The 12,825-nt window shown below is 51.9% G+C and overlaps 1 protein-coding gene across 14 annotated transcripts in view; it reads left to right on the top strand.

Annotated features, from left to right (window-relative positions):
* Myo9b (myosin IXB) overlaps positions 1 to 8,616 on the top strand; it is an 86,548-nt gene extending 77,932 nt beyond the window's left edge. For 6 of the 14 annotated variants that reach the window (XM_021169313.2, XM_029480420.2, XM_029480416.2 and 3 more), the window contains 15 exons: positions 113 to 288; positions 1,623 to 1,721; positions 1,843 to 2,016; positions 2,404 to 2,445; positions 2,582 to 2,693; positions 3,105 to 3,178; positions 3,551 to 3,743; positions 3,822 to 3,950; positions 4,141 to 4,246; positions 4,379 to 4,510; positions 5,964 to 6,087; positions 6,483 to 6,530; positions 6,825 to 6,955; positions 7,205 to 7,332; positions 7,438 to 8,616. In XM_021169313.2, coding sequence (XP_021024972.1) covers positions 113 to 288; positions 1,623 to 1,721; positions 1,843 to 2,016; positions 2,404 to 2,445; positions 2,582 to 2,693; positions 3,105 to 3,178; positions 3,551 to 3,743; positions 3,822 to 3,950; positions 4,141 to 4,246; positions 4,379 to 4,510; positions 5,964 to 6,087; positions 6,483 to 6,530; positions 6,825 to 6,955; positions 7,205 to 7,332; positions 7,438 to 7,853 — 2,084 coding nt within the window. In that variant the 3' untranslated portion in view covers positions 7,854 to 8,616. The remainder of the gene's footprint in view (positions 1 to 112; positions 289 to 1,622; positions 1,722 to 1,842; positions 2,017 to 2,403; positions 2,446 to 2,581; positions 2,694 to 3,104; positions 3,179 to 3,550; positions 3,744 to 3,821; positions 3,951 to 4,140; positions 4,247 to 4,378; positions 4,511 to 5,963; positions 6,088 to 6,482; positions 6,531 to 6,824; positions 6,956 to 7,204; positions 7,333 to 7,437) is intronic. The other 8 variants (XM_029480419.2, XM_029480417.2, XM_029480415.2 and 5 more) reach the window with 4 other exon arrangements.
* Positions 8,617 to 12,825: the final 4,209 nt, after the last annotated feature.

Genomic DNA, 12,825 nt, shown 5'->3' with positions numbered 1-12,825 from the left:
CACAGCTGCCAGGTGTTAGCAGCAGGACCTGACCTTGAAATGACTGTGGACCTGGGTATACATCTGGGTGCCTATTTCTGACCTTGCCTCCATCTACCCTATGTTCCTGCAGTACCTTCTAGCCAGCAGCACCGCCATACCACAGGTGAGAAGCCCCTAAAAGGGAAGAAGAACCGAAATCGCAAAGTTGGCCAGATCACAGTGTCCGAGAAGTGGCGAGAGTCAGTGTTCCGTAAGATCACTAATGCCAATGAGCTCAAGTTTCTGGACGAGTTCCTGCTCAACAAGGTAAGCCACTGGGATGTCACTCATTAGCCATGCCCAGGCAGGCCTGGGTTCAGGGGATTAAACAATACAGAAGACTCTAGGGATGCTGAGAGCACAGGAGACTCCATAGCACTCAGGCCAGACCTGAGCTCAAGTCAGCTGGGCACATGATGAGGTCTACAGAAAAAAAGGAGAGGTGGCTTAGGGCTAAAGGCACTTGCTACCAAGCCTGATAACCTGAGTTTGATGCCCTAGACTCACACACTGGAAAGACAGTCAATTCCCACAGGTTGTCCTCTGACCTCCATTCATGCTGCAACATGCATGTATGCACACACACAAACTCCTTCAGATCAAAAAAATAATGTTGCAGTATTTTGCCTGTGTGTGTATGTACACTGCATACGTGTAGTTCTCATGGATACTAGAGGAGGGCATCAGATCTCCCTGAAGCTGAAGTTTACAGGTGGCTTTGAGCTGCCATGTGGGTCCTGAGAATCAAACCCAGATCCTCTGGAAAATTAGCCATTTCTCTTAACTTGAGTTCCTCAAGTGTTTTGTTGTGGTGGTTGGTTGGTTGGTTGGTTGAGATAGGTTTCTCTGTATAACAACCCTGGCTGTCTTAGATTTCACTTTGTAAACCAGGCTGGTCTCAAACTCAAAGAAATCCTCTTGCCTCTGCCTCCCGAGTTCTGGGATTAAAGACATGGGCCACCAACACCCAGCTCAGCTAAAGTTGTTTTTAAAGGAAGATCTAAATCCTGAATCTGAAGTCAGCATGGGGAACAATGTGTTCATCTGCATTTTAGTGTGAGCCTTACTCCTGGATGTGTAGAGAAGCCATGGCAATCTGCGACTGTATCCCACAAGCTTCAGGCAAAGGGCTGTAGAGTGTTGATGAGTGCCCGTGTGCAGTGTGTGCAGGGCTCTATTGCACAGTGTACCTCAGCTTGCTGTTCCTGCTTGAAATGCACAGCTGGAGTTGTCACAAGCCTTCCAGGACTGAAGCAGGAGAGTTACATGTTCCAGGCCAAACTATTGCAAAAGAACACTCTGAAGAGTGAGAGTCTGGCTGAGTGACACCGTGCGGCCCTACCTGCCCAAGGCCCTGGGTTCCATCTAAGTAGTGCAAAACCCCTCAGGATCCTACGCACATTACATTATGCCCTTTCATTTAGAACCAGCCATGCGGGACAAGAGACCCGTGCAGGATTTTTCCTGTGACCATAACCTGTGGACCAGCCTCTCCCCAGCCACCTGGCTGATCGTGCTTTGTTTAGAGGTTTCTAGATGCCGTAGGTCTAGTGGCCAGCATTAAGAGTGAGTAGCCCTGACCACCCACCCTCTCCCTGCAGGTGAATGACCTTCGCTCACAGAAGACACCCATCGAAAGCTTGTTCATTGAGGCCACTGAGCGCTTCAGGAGCAACATCAAGACCATGTATTCGGTGCCTGTGCGTGGTGGCCCCACCCCAGCTGTCCATGCCTCCCTAGCCCCACTCCACAGCCCAGCCATGCTCTTCCATCAGCCGGCCCCTTGCTAGGTCATGGGGACACCTTTTCGTGTTCTTACAGAATGGGAAGATCCATGTAGGCTACAAGGACCTGATGGAGAACTACCAGATCGTTGTCAGTAACCTGGCTGCCGAGCGTGGGGAGAAGGATACCAACCTGGTCCTCAATGTCTTCCAGTCACTGCTGGATGAGTTCACCCGCAGCTACAACAAGACTGACTTTGAGCGGGCCAAGGTAGGCAGCTCCACCCCCATATTCCCTACCTCCAGATCCTCCCTGTGCTGTTAACAGCTGCCTGTACTTCCCCCATGTTTCCTTACCCAGCCCTTCCCATTTAGTCGCACACCCCTCCCTGGCCTTGCCCTGCACACCCTAACACATCTTCATCCTCCAGCCCCAGTGGCTATGGCACCACCATCTTCCTGGTCAGACAGACAGACACACACACACACACACACACCACAGCTGCTCTCTTGAGCCATGTGTGGATGTTAGGGTGCCTTATGCCACTCCAGCTGTGGAGGGTCAGGGTCCTCCCAAGCTTCCCAACTCCTTTGTGAGAGGGAACAGTCAGGCTGACTGACCAGTTGTCCCCACACTGACTTGATCTCTGTCTCTCAGCAGAGCAAAGCCCAGAAGAAGAAGCGGAAGCAGGAGCGTGCTGTGAGTAGTTGCATGTGTGCGTGCGTGCGTGCGTGCTTGCATCTTGGAGCCATGGGAAGGAGCTGCTGTTGAGACCACAGGGTGAGGAAATGGGCAGCCCCTCAGCCCAGCCCTCCCACCCTCTCTCCTATCCCAGGTCCAGGAACACAATGGACATGTGTTTGCCAGCTACCAGGTGAACATTCCACAGTCATGTGAGCAGTGTCTGTCCTACATCTGGCTCATGGACAAGGCCCTACTGTGCAGTGGTGAGCCTTCCCCCTGTCCTGGCCACATGGGTGCCCTACCCTTGCCACCACCCGTGTCTTCTGCTCACCCTTCAGAAGGCTTCTCTCAACACATACACTTGCACACACAATCACAAAGGCAGATGATGTGACAGTTGTGGGGGCCCTACCTCTGTAACATGCAGGCCGCTCACACAGCTTCGAGCATCAGGCTTTGAGTTTCCAAGGGCACATCCTGTGTAACCAAGGCCCAGGTTTCTCCTCTTGACCACCAGTCACCACCCACCCACCCATCTTCTCACAGGAATCAGGACAAAGGTATAGCCTATGCAGTTTAAATGCTGTCAGGGTCTCCAGACATTGGGTGAGTGGGTGTCCCTAGGAACCTGGGGTCCTCTGCATGCACGTCTGTGACCACTCTTGACTCCTTAGTGTGCAAGATGACCTGCCACAAGAAATGCGTGCACAAGATTCAGAGCTATTGCTCCTACGCTGGAAGGAGGAAGGTAAGCACACCTAGCCCTGGAGCGTTCTAGCACATTATAGCCTAGGCTCCCCGGAAGTGGCAGGAAGGGCTGTGTCCTCTACTTCCACTGTGGGACACCTAGTATTAAGGCCCCCAGCCAGGCTCCTAACCCCTGCTGAAGAGTCCTGGGCCCGACAAAGGGAGGCCCTCAACTGTCCATGAAGGTGTTAGGGTCCCTGAATTAGAATACAGGGGACCATCTCCCCAGGAAAGGACATCCAGCCTATGGGTGCTTCATGGAGCAAGTTGCTCTCTCCCAAGCATCCCTTCAAGGACAGAGTAGGCAGGGACAGATGGAGGACACTGCAGAAGTGGCACGCAGGCCTGACTCTCCACCCATCCCACACTGTAGAGTGAGCTGGGTGCCGAACCAGGCCACTTCGGTGTGTGTGTAGACAGCCTGACCAGTGACAAGGCCTCCGTGCCCATTGTGCTGGAGAAGCTTCTGGAACACGTAGAGATGCATGGCCTGTACACTGAGGGCCTTTACCGCAAGTCAGGAGCTGCCAACCGGACACGGGAATTACGCCAGGCACTGCAGACAGGTGAGCACTGGGAGCAGATGCCTAGCGAAGCCCCACTGGTCAGTATGCATACACTACTCACATGTTCCTACCCTACAGACCCTGCTGCAGTTAAGCTGGAAGACTTCCCCATCCACGCTATCACCGGGGTCCTGAAACAATGGCTTCGGGAGCTGCCTGAGCCACTCATGACTTTTGCCCAGTATGGAGACTTCCTCAGGGCTGTTGGTGAGCCGTGAAGAAAGTGGTGGGGGCTGGAGCATGTCCTGTTCCAGCTGGGGCCTGCAGTTTGGGCTGGGTTTGTTTCCCATCTATACCTAGACCCCACATGGAGGGCTTCTATGCACCTCAAATGCTTAGGGAAGAAGGACTGGGCATGGCTAGTGCCACCCAGGACTGATAACTCTGGCTTCCCCAGAGCTTCCAGAGAAGCAGGAGCAGCTGTCTGCCATCTATGCAGTCCTGGACCACCTGCCAGAAGCCAACCACACCTCCCTGGAGCGACTCATCTTCCACCTTGTCAAGCAAGTACCCCTCCCCCAGGAGCTGAGAGGGCTGTGCCCCATGACCTGGCTGCATGTCCTGGCCACTAGTACCAAGATATGAACCTGGCATTGGGGTCAGAGAGGGGTGCCACCTAACTGTTGACTCTGCAGAGTGGCCCTGCTTGAAGATGTGAACCGCATGTCTCCGGGAGCTCTAGCTATCATCTTTGCACCCTGCCTGCTTCGCTGCCCTGACAACTCGGACCCCCTGACCAGCATGAAGGATGTACTGAAGATCACCACGTGAGTCACCTGGCCCCAGACCCATAACCACCCAGCTGTCTGAAATGTCCATCATCCTCACAGTGTGGAGGCTAGGCAGGAGAATCTGAACTTCCAGGCCAGCTACAGCATAAGACAAAATCAAACAAGAGAGCTCACTCAAAAACCCACATGGCCTCCCTGTCTGTTTAGAGAGAAAGCCCAGATGAGATTCCTGGTGACCATGGCTGGCTTGGAAATTGTCAGACCCATAGAGGTTCAGCATTACTAAGTCTCTTTTTTGATTATTTTATGGGGGGCACATACACCATATGTGGGGCCACAGGACAACTTTCCTTCCATGTAGGCATCAGGCTTGGCACCCTCATCCTCTGAGCCATCTTTTCAGCAGCCTTCCCTCACCTCCCCAACACACACACACACACACACACACACACACACACACACACACCTTTTCTAGGCCTGGAAGCAGGGTTCCCCAGCAGGCATGCTTATGGCTGCCAGGGCCTACTCAGCAGGTGCTATAATAAACACCATTTTAAGTAAAGCCTAGTACTTAACAAAAGATGGATCTGAGGTGAGTGGAATTGGGGTTCCAGAAGTCACCACAATGCAGGCAGTGTTCCGCATGGAGGGAGCACAGCCTCATGTCCCCTGTTCAGGGAAGACCTTATTCTGAGTCACCTGAGAAGAAGCATTGAAGAGAGACCCTCTAAGGCCAAGATGGAGGGAGGTAGCCATGAAGCCAAGTGTTTCTGCCTTTGAGTGGACAAGCAGTTTTCTATCATTGTCTTTCTCACTCTGCATGAGTGCTCCTCAGAATGCTGAAGGGCTGGGGTGTAGCTCTGTGGTTGAACTTTAGCTTGGCATGTATGAGAACTCAGGTCCCACACACCCCACCCCTGCACCCATGGAAAAATAAGATTGAAAGGAGAAGACCCTCGGCAGCTTTCCTAGCTTAAGGCTGGGAAGCTTGCTGTGGTCCCTAAAGGAGGGTGAGGAAGGAGCCCAAAGCCCTGGGAGGTGGGGCAGGACACACTTACTTCCGCTGTCCTCAGCACTCTGATGGATCAACTTGTGATCTCACAGCCTTTCCCTCACTGGGACTGGGTATGAGCTGAGTCCCTCTGGTCCTGACTGTTGAGTAGGTTCTGTGGGAGTCAAAGCTTGTATTGTAGAGCTGTTAGGTAGGGCACTAACTAGGTCAGGCCGCCCAGCCTTTCCATACCTTGTCCTTTCTAGGAGTTAAAGTAGTCCCACTCTGCTGGTGACTAGGGTTCTGTTCTCCAACCTGCACCATCCTTTTACCTCCTATCTCAGTGCTGTCAAAGACAAGACAGAATTCTTGGGTTCAGAAAAGCAAAGTGAGCCTCCTGGGGTCACATGGTGTCCCGTCCCAGGGTAGCAGTGCTGGCCCAGGTCCTACTGGCTCTCTGGGACTGCCTTCCTAGCCACTGGCCGCATCTGTGCACAGGTGTGTGGAGATGCTCATCAAAGAACAGATGAGGAAGTACAAGATGAAGATGGAGGAAATCAACCACCTGGAGGCTGCTGAGAGCATTGCATTCCGCAGGCTCTCCCTGTTGAGGCAGAATGCTGTGAGTACTGGCCTTGGGGCTGGGCCTCCTGCGGCTGGGTGTGGCCTCGTGGGATGGTAATCCCACCAGAAACTAGGAAGTGTGCAGTGTGGTCAGGGGCCTTGTGGCACAGGCAGGACAGAGCCCTACCATCACCAAAGAGCTATCTCCACTCAGTCAGACACAGGTTGCCCCTCTGAGGGCCAGGTGAGTCAGGTCAGCACATGAGCCTGGCCTGGTTTCCTTCATAGTGTACAGGGAGTTCCCATTACAGAAGGGCCCATGCTGCTGCTGCAGAAGGGGCAGGTCCTGGGCTCCCATGGGAGCCAGTGGGTCTTCAGCCCCCTGGTCTGGTCCTGCTCGTGCCTATTTGGCAGGCTTAGCACACCTGCTCACCCGTGTTATCTCTTCCCTAGCCGTGGCCTCTCAAACTGGGGTTTTCGTCTCCCTATGAGGGGGTCCGGGTATGTACGCATTGCATGGGCCGAGCTGCATGTTCCCAGGTTGTACACTGGGTAGATTTGGCCGTAGCATAGAACATGCCCTAACATGTGGAAGTGCATGCTGGTTCTTGGTCCCCACTAGATTCCTGTGGTCCTCCGGGAGAGAGCACTGTGTGTGTGTGTTGGAGGAGGGGAGATCTACTTCATAACTAACCTAGAGCTGCTGGCCCCTCCCTTCGCCCAAGCGCTAGACTCTGCCCACACCCTGAGCTCCCCACCTCCGGTGCTGGACCAGACCTACCTTTTTCGTTTCAGATCAAAAGCCCCAGGACCCCAGTGGTCCAAGACCTGGAGCTGGGGGCTCTCCCCGAGGAGGTGGCAGGTGGCGACGAGGACCGAGAAAAGGAGATTCTCATGGAGAGGATCCAGTCCATCAAGGAAGAGAAGCAAGTGTCATGCGCCCCACCCCACCCCCATCTCCCACCCCCATCCAGGCGTCCAGGCGGGTGCTCTAGGCAGGAACAGCCCTGGAACAGCACTGCAGCCAAGCTGCTTGCAGAGTTGGGGGTCCAGATGCCAAGGACATCACTGACTGCTTGTGCTTGGTGTGAGGGAGGGGCCCAGAGGAGCAGGACTACTTCCTTTGGAGGTCAGCTCCTGGGGAATAGCCTCAGATATGGTGTCCCCACCCTCAGGGAGGACATCACATATCGACTGCCGGAGCTGGATCCACGGGGTTCTGATGAGGAGAACCTTGACTCAGAGACATCGGCCAGCACTGAGAGCCTGCTAGAGGAGAGGGGCATGCGGGGGGCCGTGGAAGGTTAGTGTGAAGGTGGCGTCCAACGGCCCTCCCCACTGTGGCAGGCCCAGGGCAGGAGTCCACCTAGTACCCCCGCTGCAGTAACCCCGAGTCTGTCTCTCCAAGGGCCCCCCGCACCTGCTCTCCCCTGCCCCATTTCGCCCACCCTGAGTCCCCTCCCCGAGGCCGCCGTCCCTCCACGAGGAAGGCCGACATCCTTCGTCACGGTCAGAATGAAGACACACCGGAGGACCCCCATCATGCCCACGGCCAACATCAAGCTCCCTCCGGGCCTGCCCTTGCACCTGACAAACTGGGCACCTGCTCTCCAGGAGGCTGTTGTTCCAGTGAAGCGCCGAGAGCCACCTGCCCGCAGACAGGACCAGGTACATTCCGTCTACATCGCCCCTGGGGCTGACCTGCCATCACAGAGTACACTGGTACCCCTGGACCACGATACCATACTTCCTGGGACCAAGCGCAGGTATTCGGACCCCCCTACCTACTGCCTGCCCCCCAGCTCCAGTCAGGCCAATGGCTGAGAACCATGACTGGCAGTCTGCATCTCCTAACATCCCCGAACTGGCATCCCAGCTGTGGAGCTGGCCTTCACTTTCTGAGAAGGATCTAGAATGAAAAGCTCCCAGAGGGATGCAGTGGCCAGCTCTGTGTGTTGTGGAGACTGGGAGCTGCTGGCCAGGAGCCATCAGAGCCCCAACCTGCACAGCAGTGGCTCCTTTGTCCTTTCAGTAACTGTTTCTCTTTTTGTGGTTTACATAACTTTTAAGTTCATAACAGCCTTAATGGAGGACCAAACTTTTTGTATTTGTATGTCTGAGCTTTTATATTAACTGTCCACCCTTGTAACCTGGACATGGGCAGGGCAAGCCTGCAAAGTGGACACATGGGCTACAGATGACTGCTGCACTGCGTAGTGGTAGAGAGCGAACTCACAGAACGTCTGTCCATCTTGAATGCCTCCCAGCAGTAGTCATCTGCCCAGAGAACCTTCCAGAGATTTCTGGAGCTTTCCACACGGTCACAGCTGAAGGCAGGACAGGAGTGGGAAGTCCCTGCGTGCCAGGGAAGCCTGAATGTAGCTTACAGCTCTGCCCACTGCCTGTGAAATGCACGGAGCCAGAGACTTGGAACCTTTAGGAACAATCAGTGCATGTTCCGAATCTGCTCTGCCGCCCCGGTGACAGCCTGGGTTTTTTAGAGGCTGGCTCTCTTCTCAGGCTCTACCCAGTCCTGGAGACAAGGAAGCCCCACACGAGGTGTGAAATAAAAGTACTTGAGAAGGGTTAGTGTGCTCTTGCTGCTTGGGCTGCACTGGGGTGGAGGGTCCTGTCTGAAGAAGGGCCCACATGAGGCCCCAGCCAGCACTGCCTGAGTTGTCCCCCATGAGTTGGGAATGGAGCATGAGCTGCCATTAGCCCAGGATGCACCTGGGAGCTGAAGCAGAAGTTTCTGGTGAGGCTCTGCATGAAGAGAAAAAGAAAAGGGCCCGTAGAGGCCTCAGTCTGGCATCTGGGTGTCAGCAGCGGTGCCTACAGAGTGCTGTCCAGGCTAGGCATCCATATCTTGAAACTACCAACTGCTGAGCAGCAAGGAGCCCCAGACCTTTCCTCAAGAGATGAGTCTCAGGTAAAACAAGTACTCAGAGAATACAGGGATGACTTGGCGACTAAAAGCTCTTGCAGATGGGGGTTTGGTTTCCAGCCCCAACATGGAGCCTCACAACCATCTGTAACTCCAGTTCCAAGGGACTGAACACTCTTCTGGCCTCCACAGGCACCAGGCATGAAGGTGGTATACAAATGCACATGCAGGCAAAGCGCCTGTACACATAAATATTTATTTTAAAAACTTGGAAAAGAGAAATGTGTACCAAAAAGATACTGTATGAAATTCCCACTAGGGCCTGGGGACATAGCTCAGAACATTTGCCACACGAGTAAGAGAACCTGAAATCCCAGCACCCCTGGAAAAGCTGGTGTGGCTCTAGCTCAGTGGGGAGGCCCTGTCTCAAGGGACTGAGACAAAAGAGTGGTGGAGTGGGGCACCTGACGCCTTCCTCCAGCCTGTGCGCATGGGCACAGACATACCACACACTTCCCTTCAGGCTTGGCCTGATGGCACACCTAACGCCAGCACTCAAAAGGTGGAGGCAGGAGGATTAGGAGTTGAGAGCTAGTCTGGTCTATGTTTCAAAAAGTTACTTGTATTCTGTAAGGTCCTGAGTACATGAGGCACAGGCACTGCCCAACCAAAAGCTCACAGTCTCCAAAAGCTGGGCCCTGCAGCTCTGGGTTTGAAGGCTGTTAGCCCTAGAGCACTGGTTCTCAACCTTCCCCATGCTGTAACCCTCTAATAACAGCTTCTCATACCATACAATTACATCATTGCTACTTCATAAGTGTAATTTGCTACTCTTAATGAATCTTAATGTAAATAACTTACTCTGGTGGTTTTAGGTGACCCCTGTAAAAGGGTCATTCAACAACCCCCCACCCCAATATAGTAAAAGACTAGTTGCTGAGTGAAGGGGTGGTACTCTGGTATACAAGAACAGAGTCAATTTGATGGTGCTACCATAGAACAATGCTGCTTAGTGGCTTTAAGAGCTTGGGACAAAGTTGAGCCTGAGAAAAGGTTCGCCTTATTTACAAAGATTATAAAAAAGGCTCTGGAGGAAACCTTCACTGATTTTTAACAAAGATTAATCTCAGCTGTGAACAAAGCTTTATCAGACCTGAAGCAAGACAGGTGTTGATAGAGACTTTGGAATTTAAAAATGCAAATACAAAATGTAGAAAAATGAGACCATTAAAGGCATGGGTAGTGCCTATGGACAGATGGATTAAAGTCACAACCAATATTGCTTCTAGCGTGTATAATGTTAATGCTATAAGTCACTCCACAGCTAGAGGTCTCTGACATCAAAATGCCTGGTACTTCAGTTGTAGGAAATTGCAAAGACACTGTGACCAAGCCACTAAAGGTCTCAAAGTGCTCAGTGTGTTAACTAAGGAACACAGTACTTTGTGCCAGAAAAGTGAATAAATGAGCCATTTCTAGAGGCAATGGTTTTCCTAAATCTCAAACAGAAAGAACGCCCATGTGATGTGGCAAAGGCCAATATTGGGTTCAGGAGTACAGATCCAAAAGAAAGATGCAAGGTAATTTCTTACCATTGGGAGACAGCCTTGGGGACTCTCTTAGGGTTTTACTGCTGTGAACAGACGCCATAACCAAGGCAAGTCTTATAAGGACAACATTTAATTGGGGCTGGCTTACAGGTTCAGAGGTTCAGTCCATTATCATCAAGGTGGGAGCATGGCAGCATCCAGGCAGACGTAGTACAGGAGGAGCTGAGAGTTCTACTTCATCCAAAGACTGCTAAGAGAAGACTGGCTTCCAGGCAGCTTGGACAAGGGCCTTTGCCCACAGTGACACCCTTCCAACAAGGCCACACCTCCAAGTAGTGCCATTCCCTGAGCCAAGTATATTCAAACCACCAGAGGAACCTAACTTGAGGCTACACAGCAAATTCTAGGAGCCAGTTCAGCCAAAGAGGAGACCAGAGATATATTTGGTGAAGGTGTGGTATATGGTTTTTGAAGAAGGGGGTAACTGTGGGCCCATGCTGAGGCATCCCTTCCCCCTGAGGGACCAGCTTTATGACAGGGTAGCTAGGCTGTGAGTTCCTCAGCACCCTTTCTCTGGTAACCCTGTGAGTGGAGTTTGTCCTGTTCATTGGTCTCACCGAAATCTAACTGGGGTGAAGGGTCAGCACTATGCCCCTTTAGGACATACCTTGCCTGGCCTCACCAGCCACAGAACCCCTCTGGCAGCTGTCTGCCTTACCTCCTTCTGGGGATCCACCCACAGGAAAACTCCTAGGGAAGTGTCGCCCAGAGATCTCCCCTCTCCAGACCTCCTGAAGGTTGTTGCCTTTTTAAATTTGTTTTTTGAGATTTATTTTCATTTTGTGTTAATGGGTGTTTTAACTGAATGTCTGTGCACCATGTGTGTGCCTGGTGATGGGGACCAGAAAAAAGGGCTTTGGCCCCCTAGAACTATGATTATGGATGGTTGCAAACTGACGTGCGGTGCTGAAAATTGAACCTAGGCCCTCTGAGGGATCAGTGAGTGCCTTTAACCTTTGAGTCATTTCTCCAGAACCCTGAGATTGTGGTGGTTACTGGAAAAACCTGTTTCTAGTTGTAGTACTTTAGTACACACCTTTAATCCCTCTGGCTTGAATGCAGATATCCCCTTAGTACAAGCCTTTAATCCCAAACAATTAAGGTAAAGTTAGTTTGGGCTGGAGAGATGGCTTAGCTGTTAAGAGCACAGACTGCTCTTCTAGAGGTCCTAAGTTCAATTCCCAGCAATCACATGGTGGCTCACAACCATCTGTAATGGGATCTGATGCCCTCTTCTGGTGTGTCTGAAGACAGCTACAGTGTACTCATAGACAGACAGACAGACATAAATCTTTTTTTAAAAAAGACAAAAATTTAAAAAGTATCTGTGTTTGAATGTTTAATTTAGAGTGACAAAGTGATGAACCAGAGAAAGATTTGACAGAATTGGATATGCCACGAGAAAAGAGGAAAGGGAAGCTCTTTGGGCAGTGTAGAGAGAAGGAGGCAGCTTTACTGGAACAGACTGAAGGGAGAACAGCTAGACACAGGTGAAGACAGAACAAACCAGAGAATGAGAAGGAACCAGAAAGTTAGAACAGATTGCTAGAGTTGTTTGAGGCAAAGCAGAGCAATTCAGGAGAGGCTACAACAGGCCAGTTTGAATCAGGAGTTGGAGCCAGAAAAGGTGAGATAAATCAGCCAGTCAGAGGTCAGAACGAACTAGAAAGGATGAGCTTATTCAGCAGTAAGTCTCAGAGGCTGAAAACATTCCAGGCCTAGATTAGATTGTACAGAGGCTAGAAGCTTCCAAGGCTAGGCCTAGGTTAGCAGACAGAGGCAGTAAGCCTCCAAGACAATTCCATAGGTAAATAAAAGTTACATTAACACTCCAGTGCCACCATCAATCACCTTTTGATGTCATCCTTAGCCTGAACTGGATAGAACCTCCACAGGGCAGCCTAGAGTCTGGCTTAAGCTCTGCCACACAGTTACCTGCCTGACTCACCATAAAAGGGGCTGCTTGCCCCCCCCACTTCTCTTGTTCTTGCCTTCTTGCTCCTTCACTGTACTCTTCCCCCTCCCCTCTTTCTACATGTTCATGGCCAGCCTCTATTTCTCTTCTCTCTTCCCCCTCTCCCTCCCTCCTTCTTTCTCTCTCTGCGTTTCTCTGCCTCTACTACCCTCTTAACTACCCTCCCCATGCATTGAATAAACTATTCTATACTATACCATCGAGTGGATGGTCCCTCAGGGGGAAGGGATGCCTCAGCATGGGCCCATGGAGGTACCCCCTTCCCCCATACCTAATTACACATCCACCAAAACATATCTCCTCTCTTTATCTTTTTATAAACACATC

Source organism: Mus caroli, unplaced genomic scaffold (genome assembly GCF_978045245.1).
Source record: "Mus caroli unplaced genomic scaffold, Mus_caroli_1 scaffold_10, whole genome shotgun sequence".
Taxonomy (NCBI): domain Eukaryota; kingdom Metazoa; phylum Chordata; class Mammalia; order Rodentia; family Muridae; genus Mus; species Mus caroli.
This window is presented reverse-complemented; position numbering and strand designations above follow the sequence as displayed.